At 43.3% G+C, this 25,286-nt stretch overlaps 1 protein-coding gene across 2 annotated transcripts in view; it reads left to right on the plus strand.

Moving 5' to 3' along the window:
• LOC128687748 (LIM/homeobox protein Lhx9) overlaps positions 1–25,286 on the plus strand; it is a 573,843-nt gene that overhangs the window by 270,740 nt on the left and 277,817 nt on the right. Inside the window, exons 2-3 of one of the 2 annotated variants that reach the window (XM_053775324.2) lie at positions 7,908–8,154; positions 16,707–16,956. In XM_053775324.2, the coding sequence (XP_053631299.1) occupies positions 7,908–8,154; positions 16,707–16,956 (497 nt within the window). The remainder of the gene's footprint in view (positions 1–7,907; positions 8,155–16,706; positions 16,957–25,286) is intronic. The other variant, XM_053775328.2, reaches the window with a different exon arrangement.

Genomic DNA, 25,286 nt, shown 5'->3' on the forward strand with positions numbered 1-25,286 from the left:
ATCACAGGGAGATTGATTGGGAAAACCTGGAGCCTCATGGGGGGCCCCGAAACATGGACAGCCAAGATGATGGATATGGTACTGGAAAACCTCATGCATCAAGACATCATGGACACTACCAGGGAGCGAGGGGAAGATGAACCAGCAAGACTGGACCTTGTGTTCACCCTGAGTAGCTCAGACATTGATGACATCACATATGAGAGGCCCCTCGGAGCTAGTGACCACGTAGTCCTGAGTTTTGATTATATAGTAGAGTTACAGGTGGAGAGGGTAACAGGAATCGAATGGGAAAAGCCAAATTATAAAAGGGTGGACTACATAGGTATGAGGAACTTCCTGTGGGAGATGCAGCGGGACAGAGAAATGGTAGGAGAGACAGTAAATGAAATGATGGAGTGTGTAACAACAAAATGCAAGGAGGCAGAGGAAAGGTTTGTTCCCAAGGGCAACAGAAACAATGGGAAGACCAAAGCGAGTTCTTGGTTTACTCAAAGGTGCAGGGAGGCAAAAACTAAGTGCATTAGAGAATGGAAGAGGTAAAGAAGGCTCTTCGACCCAGTCGAAGAGCCAGAAACGAATATGCACAGATCAGGAGGGAGGCCCAGTGACAGTACGAAAATGACATAGCATCGAAAGCCAAGTCTGACCCGAAATTGCTGTTTAGCCACATTAGGAGAAAGACGACAGTCAAAGACCAGGTGATCAGGCTGAGGAAAGAAGGTGGGGAACTCACAAGAAACGATCAAGAGATATGCGAGGAGCTCAACAGGAGATTTAAGGAAGTATTCACAGAGGAGACAGGAAGGACTCTGGGAAGACAGGACAGAGGGGTACACCAGCAGGGAATAGACCAACAGGTGCTGGACGATATGCACACAACTGAGGAGGAGGAGGTGAAGAAGCTGCTAAGTGACCTTGATACATCAAAGGCAATGGGACCGGACATCTCCCCGTGGGTCCTCAGGGAGGGAGCAGATATACTGTGTGTGCCATTAACCACAATCTTCAACACATCCCTTGAAACTGGGCAACTGTCTGAGGTATGGAAGACCGCAAATGTAGTTCTCATTTTTAAAAAAGGAGACAGAAAAGAGGCACTAAATTACAGACCAGTGTCACTGACCTGTATAGTATGCAAAGTCATGGATAAGATTTTCAGGAGGAGAGTGGTGGAGCACCTGGAACGGAACAAGATTATAAACGATAACCAGCACGGATTCATGGAAGGCAAATCCTGTGTCACAAACCTTCTGGAGTTCTATGACAAAGTTACAGAAGTGCGACACGAGAGAGAGGGGTGGGTTGATTGCATTTTCTTGGACTGCAAGAAGGCCTTCGACACAGTTCCTCACAAGAGACTAGTGCAGAAACTAGAGGATCAGGTGTGTATAACAGGAAGGGCACTGCAATGGATCAGAGAATACCTGACAGGGAGGCAACAACGAGTCATGGTACGGGATGAGGTATCACAGTGGGCACCTGTGATGAGCGGGGTCCCACAGGGGTCGGTCCTAGGACCAGTGCTATTTCTGGTATATGTGAATGACATGATGGAATGGATAGACTCAGAGGTGTCCCTGTTCGCAGATGATGTGAAGTTAATGAGAATTAAATCAGATGAGGACCAGGCAGGACTTCAAAGAGACCTGGATAGGCTGGACACGTGGTCCAGCAAGTGGCTTCTTGAATTCAACCCTGCCAAGTGCAAAGTCATGAAGATCGGAGAACGGCAAAGAAGACCGCAGACAGAGTATAGACTAGGTCGCCAAGGACTGCAAACCTCGCTCAAGGAGAAAGATCTTGGGGTGACCATAACACCGAGCATGTCTCCGGAGGCACACATCAACCAGATAACTGCTGAAGCATACGGGCACCTGGCAAACCTGAGAATAGCGTTCCGATACCTTAGTAAGGAATTGTTTAAGACACTGTATACTGTGTACATTAGGCCCATACTGGAGTATGCAGCTCCAGTTTGGAACCCACACCTGGTCAAACACGTCAAGAAATTTGAGAAAGTGCAAAAGTTTGCAACAAGGCTAGTTCCGGAGCTCAGGGTTATGTCCTACGAGGAAAGGTTGAGGGAAATCGGGTCAGGGGAGACATGATAACGACATACAAAATACTGCGTGGAATAGATAAGGTAGACAGAAACAGGTTGTTCCAGAGAGGGGACACAGAAACAAGGGGTCACAATTAGAAGCTGAAGACTCGGACGAGTCATAGGGATGTTAGGAAGTATTTCTTCAGTCATAGAGTCGTCAGGAAGTGGAATAGCCTAACAAGTGATATAGTGGAGGCAGGAACCATACATAGCTTTAAGACGAGGTATGACAAAGCCCTGGAAGCAGAGAGAGGACCTAGTAGCGATCAGTGAAGAGGCGGGGCCAGGAGCTGTGTCTTGACCCCTGCAACCACAATTAGGTGAGTACACACACACACACACACACACACACACACACACACACACACACACACACACACACACACACACACACACACACACACACACACAAATAAATAATAAAACCATATCTGTAATGCTGAAGGTCTGATGACTTAACTCATTTTCTGAGGTTCAAGGCCGATGTGCAGTTGGTCGTTACGGTCATCAACCCCACAATGTTATTGTTATTATTATTATTATTATTATTATTATTATTATTATTATTATTATTATTATTATAAATTATAAATTATTAGTTTTATTATAATCATTATTATATTATAAATTAATTATTATTATTATTTCCTCCAACTTTTCGTTGTTATTTCGCTCATAACATTGCAGGTCATTATTCAACTGGCTCCAAATTTTCAACGTTGGTGTGGAGCAACTATGGCAAGTTTCTAGCAAGTTTCTCATGCCATATGACCAAAGTTGTAGGATCCGTTTCGAGCCATACTGGAATGACTTCAGTAACTTCCAAAACTCAGAGTTTTGTAAGTTATCGGAGTTATTGGAGTTTTGTAAGTTATCTCAATGTTTGAAGATGCCTCTCGGAGAGACACATCCTCAAACGTTAAGAAAAAAGTAGCGTTGTCATTGAACGTCGGCGGCGAGTAAAATTCAATTGTATAGATGCATAAATGCCAATTTTGAGTATAAAATTTTCATTCCCATTACGCTACGTTAAATAAATTTCGGTTTATATCTTCTGAATGGCTTCACTATTTAATGGCTGATGCATTTCAGGGCCAGGATAATACTCATTAAATCTTGCTTCAGTACGGGCAAATTTGTCATTACAGTAAAATAGTTAAAAAAAAAAAAAACTTGAAATCGTTGGAATCTTTTCCAGAGCTCAAGAATGTCTGTGAATTTTCCGTAGCTCGAGAATGGCTCATCTAATCGTCTGTGAATTTTCGTCACTAGTGTGGTGTCCTGATCTGTGTTGTTACTGGGTAGCACAAGTCCCAATTTACTAGTTATATTGAATAAATAGTGATACTCACTTATATTGATTAACTAAAACAATGATTCTCTGAGGAATTAGACATGTGCAATACCTCGTTATCTTTACTTGTAGACGTTTCGCCATCCAGTGGCTTTATCAATACAAATTCAAGGACATAATGGGGAGACTGTAGAACTATATACTAAAGACAAAGTACAATCATGAAGAGCAAAGGTCTCAAAGTCCAAGAACCGAAACGTTCCCTAATAAATATGTTCGTGTTTTTCTCACATCTCTTTTTAAACCAATATTCTTTATGCTGTTATTCCTAAAACCCTTCCCTCCACAGATACTCCTTTAATTATCCCACTTTACAATCTTCTCTACACAGCCACTGCTGCAGCTCCTCCCCACCGCAGTCTTTCAGTTTCTCCCCACCATCTTTTTCTTCACAGCCTCTCCTCCAAATTATACAAAGTACCATGGTAAGAATACTCGGTGTTCTTTGGATGTGGAACTAAGATTTAGGTGAAACTCCACAGGCCTCAAAAAACTGCAAACATAACTCCTCTTTACAAAAGAAGGATCAGAGCGATGAAAAAAAAAAGAATAATTACATAACAGTAACACTGACATCACACATCATAAAACTTTGAGACAGCACTGCGAAGCCAACTTACGGTTTTTATGGAACAACATGACACATTCAGCCCAAGTCAACATGGATTTAGAGCACGAAGATCATGCCTACCATGACTGTTGGATCATTAACGACAATTATTGAAGCTCTGAAAGAATACAAGAACGCAGATGTGGTCAACACGAACTTTGTGAAGGTATTTGACATATGTGACCATGGAGTGACAGCCCATAAAACAAGGTTAACATACAGAGCAGGAAAATTATGGAAATCGATATTCAAATTTCTGGCAAACAGAACACATAGAGCAGTAGAAGAGATACCAGTGTCAGCAAAACACAAGGGTCAGTACTTCGAGGCACAGTGTTGGCACCATTACTGCTTCTCATCCACATACTGTGGATAACAACACTAGTCATAATATATAATACTTTGCTGACGATACTAAAATACATATGACGATTGATTTCAGTAGAAGAAACAGAAAAATAACAGATATAAACAAAATCTTCCAGTAAGCGAATGAAAAATAACTTGATTTTCATTAGTGACAAATCTCGTTTTCTCAGATATGGAAAAGATAAAGAACTCAAAAACGAACACACAACATAGGCAGTTTTCATTTACCAGTGTGTACTAAGGTTTCATACCCACCTTGCATACTGTATTGATAAGTTTCATGAAAAAGTCATTTTATTATCGGCGGAAATATTGAACAACACTTTAATATATCTGTCCGTAGTCGTTTGTCAGACTTACCCAGGGAGCAGTTACCATCCCAGAGTTCATATTGTTACTTTAGAAAACCGACAAGCTGAAGAATGAGACACTTGTGCAGCATTTGTGAATCTTTATTGAGGGAACATTGCACCAGCCAGTGATTTGATCAGTTTAATACATGTTTCCGGGTTCTTCACTGTACTAAAGTGAAGAAGTCGGTGGCTGATGCAACGTTCCTTCAGTGTCTCATTCTTTAACATAAGTTGTATGGTTTCTCTGCTCTAATATTTGACATTTTATGCCTTAAGTTATTTAAAAAATGCAAGCAAAGTACTTCCCCTCCATCCTGCCCTCCATGACCACTCCTCCAGCACCTTTCCATCCTGCCCTCCATGATCACTCCTCCAGCACCTTTCCATCCTGCCCTCCATGACCACTCCTCCAGTACCTCCTCTCCATCCTGCCCTCTACGACTACTCCTCCAGCACCTCCTCTCCATCCTGCCCTCTATGACTACTCCTCCAGCACCTCCCTTCCATCCTGCCCTCCATGACCACTCCTCCAGCACCTCCCCTCCATCCTGCGCTCCATTCCATCCTGCGCTCTATGGCCACTCCTCCAGCATCTTCCCTCCTTCCTGCCCTCCATGACCACTCCTCCAGTACCTCCTCACCATCCTGCCCTCCATGACCACTCTTCAAGCACCTCCCTTCCATCTTGTCCTCCATGACCACTCCTCCAGCACCTTTCTTTTATCCTGCCTTCTATGACCACTCCTCCAGCACCTCCCATCCTGCCCTCCATCACCACTCTTCTAGCACCTCCCCTCCATGACCACTCCTCCGGCACCTCCACTCCACCCCGCCCTCCATGACCACTTCTCCAGCACCTCTCCATCCTGCCCTCCATGACCACTCTTCTAGCACCTCCCCTCTATCCTGCCCTCCACTAGCACTCCTCCAGCACTTCCCCTCCACGACCACTTCTCCAACACTTTCCCTCCATCCAGCCCTTCAGGATCACTCCACCAGCACCTCCCCTCCATCCTACCCTCCACGATCACTCTTCTAGCACCTCCCCTCCATCCTGCTCTCCACTACCACTCCTCCAGCACCTCTTTTCCATCCTGCCCTTCAGCACCTCTTCTCCATCCTGCCCTCCACGATCACTCCTCCAGCCTCCCGTTGATCCCTCCCCACCCATCCTCCTCCACTCCCAACCATTGTTACCCTGTCATACTCAGCTTGGGGAATCTGCTACAAGGTGTAGTTATGTGAGCGAGCTTCTGTATGCGCGTGTGGGTCGTGCTACCTGTGTTGAGTGCGTCGCCATGTCCTGCGTCAGGAGCGGCGGGTGGGTGCGACAGGTAGCATTTAGCATGGGTGTGTGGTGGGATAACATGGGGTGGACATGCAGCGCCGTCATACCTGCTCCTCGCTGACACGTGTACCACCGTGCCTCACCCATATTTGCATAGTGTTCCTAGGTAGGTGGTGCAGGTGTGGTGCGCCTCTCACCCTCCGTCCTGGGTTGAGGAAGGTGTTATGGTGATGCTGTTATGGTGATGCTCTGATGGTGATGCTGTGGGTGAAAGTAAACGTGCAAATGGTGGCGATTCAGATACCGGTGCTTCTGCTACTTCTGCTGCTGCTGATAGTGCTTCTGCTGAGTTAGTTCTACTCTTCCTGCTCCTACTGCAGCTGTTCTTTCTACTTCGACTTCAGCTATTTATTTTTTCTGCTGCAAGTGTAGCTGTTGCTTTTGCGAGTACAACTGTTCTAACTGCTGTTGTTGCAGCTGCTCATTCTGCTGCTACTGCAGCTGCTCATGGTGTTGCTGCTGTAGCTGCTTGTACTGCTGCTGTTCTAGTTGCTTGTACTGCTGTTGCTCTTTCTGCTTGTACTGCCGCTGTTGTAGCTGCCTGTACTGCTGTTGTAGCTGCTTGTACTGCTGTTGTTGTAACTGCTTGTACTGCTGCTGTTGTAGCTGCTGCTGCTGTTACGGAAATACTCAATGAACTGACAAAGAACAATGCAAAATTTCCTGTGTGTGTGTGTGTGTGTGTGTGTGTGTGTGTGTGTGTGTGTGTGTGTGTGTGTGTGTGTGTGTGTGTGTGTGTGTGTGTACTCACCCACCTAATTGTGGTTACAGGGGTCGAGACTCAGCTCCTGGCCCCGCCTCTTCACTGAGTGCTACTAGGTCCTCTATCTCCCTGCTCCATGAGCTTTATCATACCTCATCTTAAAGCTATGTATGGTTCTTGCCTCCACTACCTCACTTGCTAGGCTATTCCACTTCCTGACCACTCTATGACTGAAGAAGTACTTCCTAACATCCCTTTGACTTATCTGGGTCTTCAACTTCCAGTTGTGACCCCTTGTTTTTGTGTCCCCTCTGTGGAACATCCTGTCTCCGTCCACCTTGTCTATCCCATACAGTATTTTGTATGTTGTTATCATGTCTCCCCTAACCCTGTCCTCCAGTGTCGTCAGACCAATTTCCCTTTACCTTTCTTCGTTGGACATTACCCTTAGCTCTGGAACTAGCCTTGTCGCAAACCTTTGCACTTTCTCTAATTTCTTCACGTGTTTGATCAAGTGTGGGTTTCAAAACAGGTGCTACATACTCCAATATGGGCCTGACGTACACAGTTTACGGTGTCTTGAACTATTCCTTACTAAGGTATCGGAACGCTATTCTCAGATTTGCCAGGTGCCCATATGCTGCAGCAGTTATCTGGTTGGTGTGTGCTTCCGGAGACATGCTTGGTGTTATACTCACCCCAAGATCTTTCCCCTTGAGCGAGGTTTGCAGTCTTTGGCCACCTAGCCTATACTCCGTCTGCGGTCTTCTTTGCCCTTCCTCGATCTTCATGACTTTGCATTTGGCGGGGTTAAATTCGAGAAGCCAGTCGCTGGACCAGGTGTCCAGCCTGTACAGGTCTCTTTGAAGTCCTACCTGATTCTCATCCGATGTGTGTGTGTGTGTGTGTGTGTGTGTGTGTGTGTGTGTGTGTGTTATGTGGGTGTTGTGTGTTTTCTGTGTGTGTGTTGTAGTGTTATAGTGTATGCTGTTGTATGTATTGTGTGTTGTGTGTATAGCCAAGTTTCCTTTTGGTCTTATTTCTGTGTTTGTTCTCCTTGCAGCAGTACGGGTCCTCTGAGGGAGCCTACGACCCCGGCTGTGACCCCTCGCCCACCATGCCTCAGCTCCACGACCACGCCCACGCCCACGACCACGCCGGCGCCCACGAGCAAGCACCGCTGACGCCCTCGTCCTCGTCCTCGTCGTCCAACTCATCAGCTTCCTCGGGAGGACCTGGCTCGTTCGTTAGTCCGTGTAGCGAACGAGCCAACAACTACGTTTCACCGGGTTCTGACGCCGGCTCCACTGGTAAGCCACTCTGGTCACTGGTAAGCCACTCTGGTCACGGTACGCAAGTCTGGCCATTGGTAAGCCGCTACAGCCACTAGTAAGCTAACAAGAAGACAGGTAGGGTGGTTCCCCTAAAAAAAAAAAACATTCACCATCACTCTTACAATACCTGTCTTGCCAGAAAGGCGCAGGCTTCAAGTGATACTTCAATGTGTAATATCTACATCCCTCCTTCGAGTGCAGAAACTGCACCTCCCACCTCCAGGACTCAAGTCCGGCTAATCGGTTTCCTTGAATATCATCATAAATGTTTCCTTCCACTCACTCCAACATCATGCCAAACCATGAAAATCATTCGTCTCCTACCATGAACACAGGTAAAGAATGGCCTGTGAGACCTGGTCATAATGGGAATTGGTGCAAACAAAACTCAACAATAGACTATAATGTACATTTGCCTTCACCAGATATATACAGGTATGTACTATGTACAGATAGAACAGTAAGTGTACACCACGGTGATAGATGGCAAAGCAGAAGCCAGAGAGCGTGCCCTGTGCTCAACCAGCAGCTAGGCAAGTCTGCCAGTGCTTACCGCAAATGAACCACGTTGCTTCAGCTTTGGTGGGCTTGCCTGTGATTGGCCAATGAACCAAGGTACTGATTTATCAATAGGTACCCCATTAATCGTTAAACCCTTAGCACCCAGTTTGCTGGTTGGGAGGCAGCCCATAAGGGAGTGTGACACACGCCGAATAAATTGTAACATGCTCTTCTTATTCTGTTCCATCCTCTCAAAATACCCAAACCACCTCAACAGCCCTTCCACCGCCCTCTGAATCATATCTTTGGTAATCTCACTACGTCGTCTAATTTCTACACCACAAATTCTGTGCATGATATTCACACTACACATCAGTCTCAGCCAAGATTTCTTCACTGCCTTCAACCTCACATTTGCCTCAACACACCACCTACCTTTTTTACCGTCTATTTTGTGGTTCACCTTGCCCATTTGTTATCAAATCCATAGCCAAATATCTGAATACAATCACTTCCTCCATACTCGGTATTTTTAATAGGCTTATTTTCCTCTATAATTTTTTCACTCTCTCTTGTCAGTGTGTTATGTTTTGACATATCTGCAACCGGAAGGATGCGTGAATATGTTGCGGTTCGAAGTTCATTTAAACTCTGATGTGGGAGACGGCCGTTGTGACAAAAGACAATCAGCAAGCAAGTAACTTGTGCATCTCGGGACGGACTAAGTGTATCAGCTTTCATCAGCTGGACGTAACCCGTAAATATTTTTAGGCTGAAATTTTCTCCTGAACTTTGAATCACATGGCTTCTGGACAATACCTGAGAGAGGCTAGACACCTTGAGTGAACAAATATACTCAACACATTACTATTATAGCAGTTATAAATGTAGGTTAAAGAAAGATATAATAGGCTGTTTTAAAGATATTGTTGAACTTAATGTATTATAGTATCCACTGACATGAATCGAGCGGACGAGGCTTTAATAAAGACATTGAAACATGTACTCAGGTAAACGGGTACAGTTTTAATGAAAACAGTTGTATGTTTCGAGAACAACAGACGGAGGATCGAGCTCGTCAACAGTCCTTGCAATAAATGACGCGGAAAAAAGGATAACGTATCCACAAAGACTTCTCCGATTTCTAAAGTTTATTACAACAAAATGGTGAAAGATACAATAACATAGTTTTCTGCGTGCAATAGCGTATTATCGTAACAAGAAGTTCCCTCACAGATGGATTAGGTGTGAGCCCTATTAAATGCCTCCCCCCATCCCCAGCACAAGCTCCTCTGATATGTTAAGCTTCTTGTGGTGGTTTCTGAAGGAATGTTTTCCAGATACCAGCAGTTGACCTTAAGCACTCCATGATAGAATAAATGGAATCAGAAAAGTCAAACCGGGTATGCTGGTCAATACGTACAATGTAATAAAGTTGGTAGAGTTACCGACAATAAGTAAAGTAAAAGGACACAAGTGCAGCTAATGTGACATTTTATTGTGGCAACGTTTCGCTCTCCATGAGCGAAACATAATGGACATTTCATGCATGTACTGTTTGTAACGGCTTGATAAAACTCCTGGAGAGCGAAACGTTGCCACAATATAATGTCACATTAGTTGCACTTGTGTCCTTTTACTTTAAATACGTACAATGATTTGAATTATCGATTAAACGTGTTACGGGTCACTAGAGGTGCACATGTTGTATAGTTTAGACAACCGTGAAGTTATAAAAGACTCAATTACTGTAGCTATCGCATGCAAAAATACTGCCTTTAAATATCTCTTATTATTATGTTAAAAAAAAATTGAAATCGGAAAAGGAATTTGTGGATATTTAGGAGTCATGTAGCCAAGTATCCCGGATCAACCCCGCCACTGGAGAAGTTCACTGGTGAAGTTGTCTGTGAATAGGGCGACATTAGCAAGTTTTTCAAGCTGAATTTTTTTTTAAATATTGCATTAAAAACATATCCATCCTGTGAATGGTAGGGACTAGTTTATTGTGCATTCCATATTCATTCCGTGAAACTAAGCCTAAAGGGAATGACAGGTGTACATATGAGTGCAGTGGAACCTCGGTACTCGAACTTAATTCGTTCCAGAAGGCTGTTCCAATTCCAATCTGTGAGTACCGAACGAATTTTTCCCATAAGGAATAATGTGAATTAGAGTAATCCGTTTCAGACCCCAAAAATACACTGAGATTTTGCGGTGCATTTTCGTATGGTGTTTATAATTGTATTCTCGTTTCTTAGGTCTCATTTGATAGAATGAAAGATATATAACAGAAATAAAGATGAGTCTGAATGATTTACAGGTAAAAAGTACCTTAAAATTGAGCTCAAAGTAGCAGAAATGTTCGATTTTTGCTGATGTTCAAGAGTAAACAAATCATGTCACGCCTTCAATACACGTCAACTAGTGGGTCTAATATGTTTTCACAAATGCGCTGATATTATTTATACCATTTTTTCAATGTTGCAGTAGTCTGAATAATAGTAAATCTTCTATTTTTTTCGTGAATAAAAATTCAAAATGGAAAGCAAGTGTAATATAAGAGGGACCCGAAGTGGGAGGAGCTATAGGAGAGGGAGGGGCCAGTAGGAGGAGCATTCAGTATCTGGTGAATTGTCTTGATAGCCGGATAAAGGTTATCACATTTATTCCAACTTGATATCAGAAACACGATAGATAACCTAGAAGCACAATAAAGACGCCGAAATTAATAACAAAAGGCATATTATATGGAGAGGCAGAGGTGGTGTTTACATCAGGGCAATCAAACACTAACCAATTTTCTCTTTGGTTGTCTGTTATCACTAATCTTCTTTGGCCCCCATGGTGGCTTTATACAAATATATAAAAACACCCAAAAATGCGAAGAAACACGAAATAGTTTACAATGAAGCTCAGCACAGTTTTGGACTGAGCAACAGCTGTCGGGAGACTGACACACATGTTCTGGTAGGTCATGTTTGGTCGAGTGCCGAGCAAACGGTCGACTACTGAGCAATTTTTTTTACCGGTTCGAGTACCGAAATGTTCGAGTATGGAGCCGTTCGAGTACCGAGGTTTCACTATATGTCTCAAGCAAATTTTGGATAATTGCTTAAAATTTATACTAATACATTTCTTTTCTTTTGTTTCTTCTTTTTTCGGGAGATGGCTGATGTGTTAAAATTAAAGCTCACTGTGGGCTTATCTAATCTCAACATCCATGTTTGGCTGGGTGCACCCTCAGTCCCAGGAAATTCACTCTGCTCTGAACAGATTATTTCTTATTGTATGGTGACACCTCTAGTATTTATCACGCTAAGTGTCCAATGTTTACACTTGAACCATACAACACGGTGGTCTCAAATGTGTTGGCAAGTTTTGCTGCTTCTAAAACAGAGTTCCAACTGTGATCTTCCAGAGACTCCTAAACGTCGTGACTGGTACACACACTTTGAAGTTATCCAGTTAAATAAATTGTGCCAACTCGCTAAAATTCAACACACCTGTTGCTTTGAACCACTTGCTCAATGTGTTCTAATGTTGTCCTGGTTGACTTTGACTTGAACTCAAGTCTGTACTTTGCAGTCATACAATGATAAGCACTGAACACAGTAGCCTTCACTGTACTGTAAAGTCATCGTCTCACAAGCTAGACGTTGCCTTGCCATACAATGCAGTGCGAACAAGTGCCGATCAATGCTCGACTGACCACCTTTACCGCTGATATACATTTTATAAGCTCCGAGAATTTTTCTACCCTCAGAGCAATGCCATAGGCCAGGCTCGTCTAGTGCTTGCCTGGTCAACGAGACTGTCGCTGCTGGTGGCCCGTTGACTCACATACCCATTACAGCCTGGTTAATCTAGCACCTGAAGATACTTGTCCAGTTTCCTCTTGAAGACTTCTACATTTGTCTTAGCAGTGGTTCTGATATCTTCGGGTTAGACATTGAATACTGTGGCCTTAGACACTGATACAGTGTTCCCTTATTGTGCCCACGGTCCCCCTGCTTGTTAAGGGGTTTAATTTGCACTTCCTCCCATATCTCTCATTCCAGTATGTTACTATGGCAGTGTGCAGATTTAGGAGGGAGCCCTCAAGTACTTTCTAGGTATATATTATCATGTATCTCTCTGCTCCGCTCCAGACTTGAGCTTTGCCACTGCAAAGCTCAAGTCTCATTTTCGAAAAAATCGTAAAATTACTCAGGCTCTGACTCAGATAATCGAGGCACCAACGATACAGATTTTTGTACATTAAAATGTTCATAAGAAATACGACGATATTGTCACTTCTCCTCCCTGTCATATTCTTCTTTAGCAAAGTTTGCTGTTCACTCATCTGCCAACGAAGCAAATATATCGTGCGCTAAACCTGGTTCACCGTCACTTGCCCTTACGACTTACGGATCGGATCGGAGACTATCACGAGCTCCCAGTACAGCACAATCACTAAACGGAGAAGCAATGTTTGATGGATAAATCTTTAGCTTATTGCAAATTAGTTCACGACGCTGCACAGCAGATAAATTGCGGCGATATTCAGTGCTGGTAGAACGAACAATATACCAGCAGAGCTGTTGAGACTATTTTGGCAAAGCTTGTAAAGTACATGCCGTCAACAGACGCCTAACACGCACTTGTGGCATTACCAAATTAGCACTAAAAATCAGTTAAGCAAAACTGGGCGACTCTCACGATGCACAGCAACAGCAGCAGTCACTTAATATAGCAGCAACGTAATTACCTGGCTTTAACGTAGCTCACTAGTAAAGGAACGATCACACAAATAAAGGTAAAGGAAAACACCAAAAGCAGTTTTAATAGTGCCCATACATCTTCACTGCCAATATTTACAAAGTAAGCAACAATGCAGTAATGTAGGAAGATATCCTAGTATTATAATGAGAGAGTTGATGAGCCAATAACAAGGAGCAAACTCAGTGAGTTTGCTCACTGTTATTGGCTCATCAACTCAAGTAAGAGAGATCAGTATACACAATCAGCCAGCTAGTGAGAGACTGACCTCCAGCCAGAGGCTAAGTATATTGCCAGGTAGGCTGGAGGTCAACCCTGTCATTCAGAGTACAGTTGTGGACCCTGACAGCTGCATAACCATAACAGACACTTGTCATGGTGCTACTTTCTACGAGAACGAAACTAATATTAAACACTAAATGTTAAACATTCAGCAGAAATTGATAAAAAAAAATGAACTGATGCTGCTGCTGTTATTAATCCTGCTGCTGCTGTTACTTTTGATGCTGCTGCTGCTATTATTACTACCACTGCTGCTGTTACTATTATTACTATTGCTGCTGTTACTATTACTGATGCTGCTGTTACTACTACTGCTGCTGCTATTACTGCCGCTGCTTGTTACTACTACTACTGCTGTTTCTATTACTGCTACTGCTGCTGTTACTATTACTGCTGCTGCTACTGCTGTTACTATTACTGCTGCTGCTACTGCTGTTACTATTACTGCTGCTGCTGTTACTATTACTACTGCTGCTGTTACTATTACTACTGCTGCTGCTGCTACTGCTGCTGTTACTATTACTGTTACTATTACTGCTACTGCTGTTACTATTAATGATGCTGCTGTTACTATTAATGATGCTGCTGTTACTATTACTGCTACTGCTGTTACTATTACTGTTGTTGTAGTTACTGTTACTGCCGCTGCTGCGGTTACTATTATTGCTACTGTTTGTATTACTGCTGCTACTGCCGTTACTATTACTGCTGCTGTCGGTACTATTACTGCTACTGCCGTTACTGTTACTGCTGCTTCTGTTACTATTACTGCTGCTGCTGTTACTGTTACTAATGCTTCTGTTACTATTACTGCTGCTGTTACTATTACTGCTGCTGTTACTATTACTGCTGCTGTTACTATTACTGCTGCTGCTGTTACTATTACTGCTGCTGCTGTTACTATTACTGCTGCTGCTACTATTACTGCTACTGTTACTATTACTGCTGCTGTTGCTATTACTGCTGCTGTTAATATTACTGCTGCTGCTGTTGGCGCTGGTGTTACTGATACTTATGTTGGCGTTGCTGCTGAGACTTTTGCTATTGTTCCTGCTGCTATTATTGCTGTTCCTTCTGTTAATGTTACCGGTGTTGCTGTTGCTAGTTTTTCCGGTGTTGCTGCCGATACCGTTGTTTGCGTTGCTACTGCTACTTTTGTTGATGCTGTGCTACTGCTGGTTTTCCTGCTACTACTTTAGCAGTGCTGTTGTAGGTACGTTTGCTGGAGTTGCTGCTGCTGATATTGATACTGCTACTACTACTGCTAGTGCAAGTGTTACTGCTGCTGCTGCTACTACTACTGCTAGTGCAAGTGTTACTGCTGCTGCTGCTACTACTGATGGTGCAGGTGTTATCTATTACTACTGCTGGTGCAGGTGTTACCTGCTATTACTACTGCTGGTGCAGGTGCTACCTGCTATTACTACTGCTGGTGCAGGTGCTACCTGCCATTACTACTGCTGGTGCAGGCCTTACTGCTACCACTACTGGTGCAGATGTTACTGCTGCTGCTAGTACTACTGCTGGTTCAGGTGTTACCGCTACTACTGTTGGTGTTGCTAATGCTACTGCTGCTGGTGTTACTACTGCTAATGCTGATGCTGCTGTTACTAGTGCTACTGTTGCTGATAGGTCTTCAAGGGAAGGTGGCCGGGTATACCTGGAGGGCAGGTGATCTGTCTTAGAGCAGCTGCCGAGGTGAAGACAGGTGCAGCTCTGAACAAGACTCGGCTGGTTTTATGGAATGTAGAAGCAGCCCTGAGTAAGTGGAAACATATGATCAAGAGGGATGGAAGAGGGTCGGTAAAGAGTTAATGGGAGAGTGTTGAGGATGAGAGGGACGGTGTTAAGGGGGTTTGGAAGAGATATTATGAGGAGGGTCGAGTTCACAGGATGAACATGAGGTGCACAGTAAATTAGAAAATATCGTCCACGGGATGGATATGGGGTGCACAATAAGTTAGCCACTGCTACCATCCACAAGAGGGATGTAGAGAACACTATAGGCTAGCTACTACCGTGCAGAGGAGGTAGGTGAGGTTCACAATAAACTAGCCACTACCGTCTACAGGATGGTTATAAGGTGCATAATGAACTAGCTACTTCAACGATAAACTTTAATCATTCCATTCTGTATCCGCCTTCGCGTGCTGGTGTGTGTGTGTGTGTGTGTGTGTGTGTGTGTGTGTGTGTGTGTGTGTGCGCGCGCGCGCACACCTATTTGTATTCACTTACTTGTGGTTGCAAGGGTCGATTCATAGCTCCTGGTCCCACCTCTTCGCTAGTTGCTTTTAGCAACTAGCTCCAACTGCTCCAACTCCAACTGCTCCAACTCCAACTGCTCCAAGAGCCTTATCGTACCTCTTCTTAAAACTATGTATGGATCCTGCCTCCACTGCTTCAATCTTCAGATTTTTCAGCTTCCTTAAAATTCTAAGGCTGAAGAAACATTTCCTAAGATATCTGTGATTTATATGAGTTTTTAACTTCCAGTTGTGTCCCCGTGTTGCTGTGTCCCATCTCTGGAACATTATAGCCCTGTCCACGTTGTCATTTCCTCTCAGTGTTTTATACGTAGTTATCATGTTCCCCCTATCTCTCTTATCCTCAATTATAGTCAGGTCGGTTTCCCTTAACCCATCCTCGTACTTCGTAGGACATACCCCTTAGCTCCGGGACTAGTCTTGTTGCAAACTTTTAAGCTGTTTCTAATTTCTTAATGTGCTTGACAAAGTGTGGGTTCCAAACTGGTGCTGCATACTCTAGTATGGGCCGGACGTACACGACCATGTTAAGTGACCATGTTAAGTGACCATGTTGGTAAGTACCATGTTGTTATGCTAAGTGACCATGTTAAGTGATCATGCTATGCTAAATGACAATGTTGCTGTGTTAGGTGAGCGTGTTAAGTGACCATATTATGTTAATTATGTTAAGTGACTATGTTAAGTGATCATGTCAAGTGACCATGTTGTTCAACACAGGTGTTGGGTCCCCGGCTACTGTACTGTCGTCGGGCGGGGTATCTAGCGTGCCCAGCGGCGGAGAGGGTAGCGAGGTGTCCTTCTGTGCCGGCTGCTCTGGCCGCATCATCGACCGCTTCTACCTGCGCGCGGTGGAGCGCAAATGGCACGCTGGGTGCCTGCGCTGCGTCGCCTGCCACGCTCCCCTGGACGACGCTGTCACCTGCTTCGCTAGGGATGGTCACATCTTCTGTCGTGATGACTACCACAGGTCAGTGATCTTAGATTAAATGGAAATTGCTAAAACAGTATGAGTACCCCTAGGATGATATATAAGACGCATTCGCAACACTTGGGTGTCTTTATTGCCCAAATATTTCGCATATACAGCAGGCTTCGTCAGTCATGTGCATATGAATATAACACTGCGAAGAACAGAATTTTTTTTTAGGTGATCTGTCCTTCAGGCAGAGAAGAAAACACATCCAGCATCATAAATTCAACTATCTTCTTAGAAGTGCTTCCACATCCTAATTTAAACATAAGAACATAAGAACGAAGGAACACTGCAGAAGGCCTACTGGCCCATGCGAGGCAGGTCCAAGTCTCCTACCGGCTTAAGCCAATGCACCCAACCTAGTCAGGTCAGGTCACACTGACTTAAGGGAGGAACACGGCAACCGACCTGGTAGCACAAGCTATCAGGTCTAACTCACACCCACCCACATCTACTCATGTATTTATCCAACCTATTTTTAAAGCTACACAACGTTCTGGCCTCTATAACGGTACTTGGGAGTTTGTTCCACTCATCCACAACTCTATTACCAAACCAGTACTTTCCTATATCCCTCCTGAATCTGAATTTTTCCAACTTAAAACCATTGCTGCGAGTCCTGTCTAGGCTAGATATTTTCAGCACACTATTTACATCCCCTTTATTTATTCCTGTCTTCCATTTATACACCTCAATCATATCCCCCCTAATTCTACGTCTTTCTAGAGAGTGCAGTTTCAGGGCCCTTAGTCTATCCTCATAGGGAAGGTTTCTGATACATGGGATCATCTTTGTCATCCTCCTTTGTACATTTTCCAGAGAATTTATATCCATTCTGTAATACGGTGACCAAAACTGTGCAGCATAATCTAAATGAGGCCTAACCAAGGATGTATAGAGTTGAAGAACAACCTGAGGACTCCTATTATTTATGCTTCTTGATATGAAGCCAAGGATTCTATTAGCTTTATTGCGAACACTTATGCACTGTTGTCTTGGTTTCAGATTACTGCTAACCAGAACTCCTAAATCTTTTTCGCAATCCGTAATATTAAGATCTACATTATTTAGTTTATATGTGGCATGGTTATTGTCCTGTCCAACATTTAGAACTTTGCATTTGTCTATATTAAACTGCATCTGCCACTTCTCCGACCACTGCATCAGTCTATTCAAATCTTCCTGGAGTGCTCGAATGTCCTCGTCAGAATGAATTCGACGGCCTATTTTGGTGTCATCGGCAAACTTGCCGATGTCGCTCTTTATGCCCTCATCTATGTCGTTTATGTAGATTGTGAACAGCAGGGGGCCCAACACTGACCCCTGTGGAACACCGCTCGTGACGCTTCCCCACTCTGATTTCTCCCCATTTATGCAAACTCTCTGCTGCCTATTTGTCAACCATGCCTCTATCCAGGAAAAAATTTCTCCTCCTATTCCATGTGCTTTAATTTTCCTCAATAGTCTCTGATGTGGGACCCTGTCAAAAGCCTTACTGAAGTCCATATACACAATATCATATTCATTACCATGATCTACCTCCTCAAATACCTTAGTGAAAAAAGTTAATAAATTCGTAAGGCAGGAACGCCCCTTTGTAAAACCATGCTGAGATTCGTTGATTAATTTATGCTTTTCAAGGTGGCTACGAACTGCCTCGGCAATTATTGATTCCATAAATTTTCCCACTATGGAGGTTAGGCTTATTGGTCTATAGTTCGAAGCTAAGGACCTGTCACCTGTTTTGAAAATAGGTATCACATTTGCCATTTTCCACTTATCTGGCACCATGCCAGTTTGTAGTGATATGTTGAAAAGATTAGCCAAAGGTGTGCTAAGCTCCTCTTTACATTCCTTTAGAACCCTTGCATACAGTTCATCAGGGCCTGGGGATTTGTTAGGTTTTAATTTATCTATTTGCCTAAGGATCATGTCACTTGTGACCCTAATAGTGCACAGTTTATTATCGTCCTGTTCTACATAATTTATCATTACTGGAATATCGCTGGTATCCTCCTGTGTAAAAACTGAGAGGAAGTATGTGTTAAAAATTCTACACATTTCCTTATCACTGTCAGTGAGCTGACCCGAGGAACTTTTGAGTGGGCCTATCTTGTCCCTGATCTTACTTCTGTATACCTGAAAGAATCCTTTTGGGTTAGTCTTCGATTCTCTTGCAACTTTAACCTCATAATCTCTATTTGCTTTTCTAATTCCCTTTTTTATTTCTCTCTTTAACTGAATATATCGATTTCTTAATTGCCCCTCTCCTCTTTTGATTTGCCTATATATGCCTCTCTTTTGACCAATCAGATATTTTAATCTATTGTTCATCCATTTAGGATCATTTTTGTTTGATCTGATTTCCCTATTTGGAACATAATTTGACTGAGCAGCTAGAACTATGCCCTGGAAAGCATCATATCGGCAACCATCACCACCTACCTGACCCCTAGTCAGGTCATTCCAGTTCAGCCCACCTAAGTAATTTTTCAGTCCTATGAAATCAGCCAAGCGAAAGTCAGGGACGGAGACTTGATTGCCATTATTAGGGGAATTCCATGATATGTTAAAACTGAGTGATTTGTGATCACTCTCCCCAAGCTCATCATTAACCTCAAGATTATTAATTAGTGTTTCCCTACTGGCAAGAACCAAGTCAAGGAGGTTATTTCCCCTAGTTGGCTCTGTCACAAACTGTTTTAAAAAACAATCCTGGATCGTATCAAGAAAGTCACCCGACTCTAAATTTCCTGTCAAATTGCTCCAGTCAATCTGTCTATAGTTGAAATCTCCCATTAGCACAACATTTTCGTATGTAGATGCCTTACGAATTTCGTCCCATAGAAGTTTACTGCACTCCCTATCAAGATTTGGGGCCCTGTAAATCACACCCAAAATTAGTTTTTCTCGGCCCTCGAGAAGCTGTAACCAAACAGATTCACTTCCAACCTCTGGGAATCGATGAAGAATTAGACACATGTCCAACATTTGTAGACGTTTCGCCATCCACTGGCTTTATCAATACAATGTGATGAAAGTAGAACTATATACTAAAGATGAGGTAATCAGTCCCTCAGTGAGGAGCACCGTAGTCTACAAATAAAGATACCCAGAAGTTGCACATGTCTTTAATTCTTCATCTTGTCGGTATTATATACCATTCATGTGCAACTCTAGGACTCGAGTCAGGCTAACCGGTTTATCTGAACTCCTCTAGATAAACCCTGCTCACACTCCAACAGCACAACAAATCCTTAGAACTACCTTTGTCCACTCATTCTTGCTTTAATATGATCACATAGCTTCTTTCCCACGCTCCACCAACACTTCCTGGGACGCCCCCTATACGTAATGTTACTCTGGATTAACAACAGCGCTAAACTCGGGTGGGTCATTCAGTGCAAGGAGTGATAGACTCGATTCTCACTCTGCTAATGGTGAACTAGGCAGCGTGGCTCACCACAATTAAAAAATTGAGAAAGGAGAAGCGATTGGTGGGAGTATTCTAGACTTGTAAGTCTTCTACCAGCACCAATATCTTCCTGCTAATACACAATGTTCACATTGGCATCTACCTGCTGATCTACCTGGTAATCTACCTGGCCATCTATACGGTAAGTTAACACAAGCATTTGTCTGGTCTTCTACAATCTACCTGCAGTCCATAATTGCATCATCTGGTAAACGGTTTTGCTACCAAAGTGTTCTGGTACGTGAGGCGACTGTGTCCTCAGATGTGAGGCCGGCGGCGCTACGTCCTGGTAGTGATGGTAGTGGTAGTAGCAATGAAGTGAGGGTAGTAGTGACAGTAGTAATGGTAGCAGTGATAATGGCGATAACAAATGGTGGTAGTAGCGATAGTAGTGGTGATACTGGTGATAATCGTAGTGACAGGGATGATCATTATTTAGCGAGAGAGGAGGGCAAGATACCACCAGCACGAGCACTCAGTACTCACTAGAGCTTACGTAGAACGAGACACAGCAGCTCCTTTGCACAGAGGAGCTCTGGTAATAAAGAAAAATAGACCAGCAACTGTACCATCACACACTATAAACACTGAGATGTGAGCAGCAAAATTGTAAATTTTGAAGAGAAACATGACCTGCATAACCCAGGTCAACATGGACTTAGAGCGGGAAGATCACCGTGCTTCTGACAGCTGCTAAACCACTGTGTCGAAATTACGGAGACCTTGGAAGACAACCCAAACAAAACATAAAAACTCAGAATTACTCTTCACTGTCTTCACGAAGACATTTGATAAATGCGATCACTGAGTGACATCTATAACGAGGAAAAAAGAAAATCAGGGAAATGTATACTATTTAATTTTCTAATGAGAGAGAGAGGGAGCACAGACATTAGAAATAAACAAAACTAAATCAGAGGTTTTATTTGTACACTGTTTCACCCACTGGTGGTTTTATTTGTACACTGTTTCACCCACTGGTGGTTTTATTTGTACACTGTTTCACCCACTGGTAGTTTTATCTACACTGTTTCGCCCATTACCAAAGCGAGTTAGAAAAATGAGGAAAAATCAGAAGGGAGCTCAGTAGAAAGGTTAGACCAGACCTTGCTGCCTTCCTTCCTTCCTTCCTTCATCAACCTGTCTTCTTTCTTCCTTCACCTTACCACTTTACAAGTTTAATTTTTTTTTCCTGCAGCCTGCTAACATCAACAGCCAGGTTGACGAGGCTGTTGGTGCTAGACTTACTTCAGGCCAGGTTAGTCCAGTTCTACTGCTCGGAGAGTAAAACCTTTGCGACCTGCCAGAGGTGGATAACGGTACAAGAGGTGGATAACGGTACAAGAGGTGGATAACGGTACAAGGGGTGGATAACGGTACAAGAGGTGGATAACGGTACAAGAGGTGGATAACGGTACAAGGGGTGGATAACGGTACAAGAGGTGGATAACGGTACAAGAGGTGGATAACGGTACAAGGGGTGGATAACGGTACAAGAGGTGGATAACGGTACAAGAGGTGGATAACGGTACAAGGGGTGGATAACGGTACAAGAGGTGGATAAAGGTACAAGAGGTGGATAACGGTACAAGAGGTGGATAACTGTACAAGAGGTGGTTAACGGTACAAGGGGTGGATAACGGTACAAGAGGTGGATAACGGTACAAGAGGTGGATAACGATACAAGAGGTGGATAACGGTACAAGAGGTGGATAACGGTACAAGGGGTGGATAACGGTACAAGAGGTGGATAACGGTACAAGAGGTGGATAACGGTACAAGGGGTGGATAACGGTACAAGAGGTGGATAACGGTACAAGAGGTGGATAACGGTACAAGAGGTGGATAACGGTACAAGAGGTGGATAACGGTACAAGGGGTGGATAACGGTACAAGAGGTGGATAACGGTACAAGGGGTGGATAACGGTACAAGAGGTGGATAACGGTACAAGGGGTGGATAACGGTACAAGAGGTGGATAACGGTACAAGGGGTGGATAACGGTACAAGGGGTGGATAACGGTACAAGAGGTGGATAACGGTACAAGGGGTGGATAACGGTACAAGAGGTGGATAACGGTACAAGGGGTGGATAACGGTACAAGAGGTGGATAACGGTACAAGAGGTGGATAACGGTACAAGGGGTGGATAACGGTACAAGAGGTGGATAACGGTACAAGGGGTGGATAACGGTACAAGAGGTGGATAACGGTACAAGAGGTGGATAACGGTACAAGGGGTGGATAACGGTACAAGAGGTGGATAACGGTACAAGAGGTGGATAACGGTACAAGGGGTGGATAACGGTACAAGGGGTGGATAACGGTACAAGAGGTGGATAACGGTACAAGAGGTGGATAACGGTACAAGGGGTGGATAACGGTATAATGGGTGGATAACGGTACAAGGGGTGGATAACGGTACAAGGGGTGGATAACGGTATAATGGGTGGATAACGGTACAAGGGGTGGATAACGGTATAATGGGTGGATAACGGTACAAGGGGTGGATAACGGTATAATGGGTGGATAACGGCACTAGAGGGACCGAACCTTCGTTTACCTTTTCGAAGTGTGGGTTAGTTATACTGTATTAACAAGTGTAGATTAATTGTTCTGTGTTAACAAATGTGGGTTATACTGTGTTAACAAGTGTGGGTTAGTTATACTGTGTTAACAAGTGTGGGTTAGTTATACTGTGTTAACAAGTGTGGGTTAGTTATACTGTGTTAACAAGTGGGGGTTAGTTATACTGTGTTAATACTGTGTTAACAAGTGTGGGTTAGTTATACAGTGTTAACAAGTGTGGGTTAGTTATACTGTGTTAACAAGTGTGGGTTAGTTATACTGTGTTAACAAGTGTGGGTTAGTTATACTGTGTTAACAAGTGTGGGTTAGTTATACTGTGTTAACAAGTGTGGGTTAGTTATACTGTGTTAACAAGTGTGGGTTAGTTATACGTGTGGGTTAGTTATACTGTGTTAACAAGTGTGGGTTAGTTATACTGTGTTAACAAGTGTGGGTTAGTTATACTGTGTTAACAAGTGTGGGTTAGTTATACTGTGTTAACAAGTGTGGGTTAGTTATACTGTGTTAACAAGTGTGGGTTAGTTATACTGTGTTAACAAGTGTGGGTTAGTTATACTGTGTTAACAAGTGTGGGTTAGTTATACTGTGTTAACAAGTGTGGGTTAGTTATACTGTGTTAACAAGTGTGGGTTAGTTATACTGTGTTAACAAGTGTGGGTTAGTTATACTGTGTTAACAAGTGTGGGTTAGTTATACTGTGTTAACAAGTGTGGGTTAGTTATACTGTGTTAACAAGTGTGGGTTAGTTATACTGTGTTAACAAGTGTGGGTTAGTTATACTGTGTTAACAAGTGTGGGTTAGTTATACTGTGTTAACAAGTGTGGGTTAGTTATACTGTGTTAATACTGTGTTAGTGTTTAGTTATACAAGTGTGGGTTAGTTATACTGTGTTAACAAGTGTGGGTTAGTTATACTGTGTTAACAAGTGTGGGTTAGTTATACTGTGTTAACAAGTGTGGGTTAGTTAGTTATACTGTTAACAAGTGTAGTTATACTGTGTTAACAAGTGTGGGTTAGTTATACAGTGTTAACAAGTGTGGGTTAGTTATACTGTGTTAACAAGTGTGGGTTAGTTATACTGTGTTAACAAGTGTGGGTTAGTTATACAGTGTTAACAAGTGTGGGTTAGTTATACAGTGTTAACAAGTGTGGGTTAGTTATACTGTGTTAACAAGTGTGGGTTAGTTATACAGTGTTAACAAGTGTGGGTTAGTTATACAGTGTTAACAAGTGTGGGTTAGTTATACTGTGTTAACAAGTGTGGGTTAGTTATACTGTGTTAACAAGTGTGGGTTAGTTATACAGTGTTAACAAGTGTGGGTTAGTTATACAGTGTTAACAAGTGTGGGTTAGTTATACTGTGTTAACAAGTGTGGGTTAGTTATACAGTGTTAACAAGTGTGGGTTAGTTATACTGTGTTAACAAGTGTGGGTTAGTTATACAGTGTTAACAAGTGTGGGTTAGTTATACTGTGTTAACAAGTGTGGGTTAGTTATACTGTGTTAACAAGTGTGGGTTAGTTATACAGTGTTAACAAGTGTGGGTTAGTTATACAGTGTTAACAAGTGTGGGTTAGTTATACTGTGTTAACAAGTGTGGGTTAGTTATACAGTGTTAACAAGTGTGGGTTAGTTATACTGTGTTAACAAGTGTGGGTTAGTTATACTGTGTTAAAAAGTGCGGGATATATCGTATTAGTGTGTTCAACAAAACTATTTAATAATGTTTTTACCAATCAGTAAAGAAGCTAATATCATTTTTGTGGTCTTTAATCACGAAATAAACCCAGTATTGTGTGAGTGTTGTAGATGAGTGTAGAGAGGTGGGAGGAAGCAGACGTGAATGATCACTCGACTCTTAGGTTGCCACAGCAGCAAGTTTTCACAGACAGGGGAAGGAGAGTCTAGGTGTGCATGTTAAGCAGGTGTACTCACCTAGTTGTGGTTGCAGGGGTCGATTCACAGCTCCTGGCCCTGACTCTTTGCTGTATGTGTGTGTGTGTGTACTCTCCTAATTGTGGTTGCAAGGGTCGATTCATAGCTCCTGGCGCCGCCTCTTCACTGGTCGCTACTAGGTCCTCTCTCTCTCCCTGCTCCATGAGCTTTATCATACCTGAGCTGTGTGTGTGTGTGTGTGTGTGTGTGTGTGTGTGTGTGTGTGTGTGTGTGTGTGTGTGTGTGTGTGTGTGTGTGTGTGTGTGTGTGTGCGCGCGTGCGTCCTCAAATTAAGAAGCTGAGGATAAACGAGCGTAAAACAAA

Source organism: Cherax quadricarinatus, chromosome 1 (genome assembly GCF_038502225.1).
Source record: "Cherax quadricarinatus isolate ZL_2023a chromosome 1, ASM3850222v1, whole genome shotgun sequence".
Classification (NCBI taxonomy): domain Eukaryota; kingdom Metazoa; phylum Arthropoda; class Malacostraca; order Decapoda; family Parastacidae; genus Cherax; species Cherax quadricarinatus.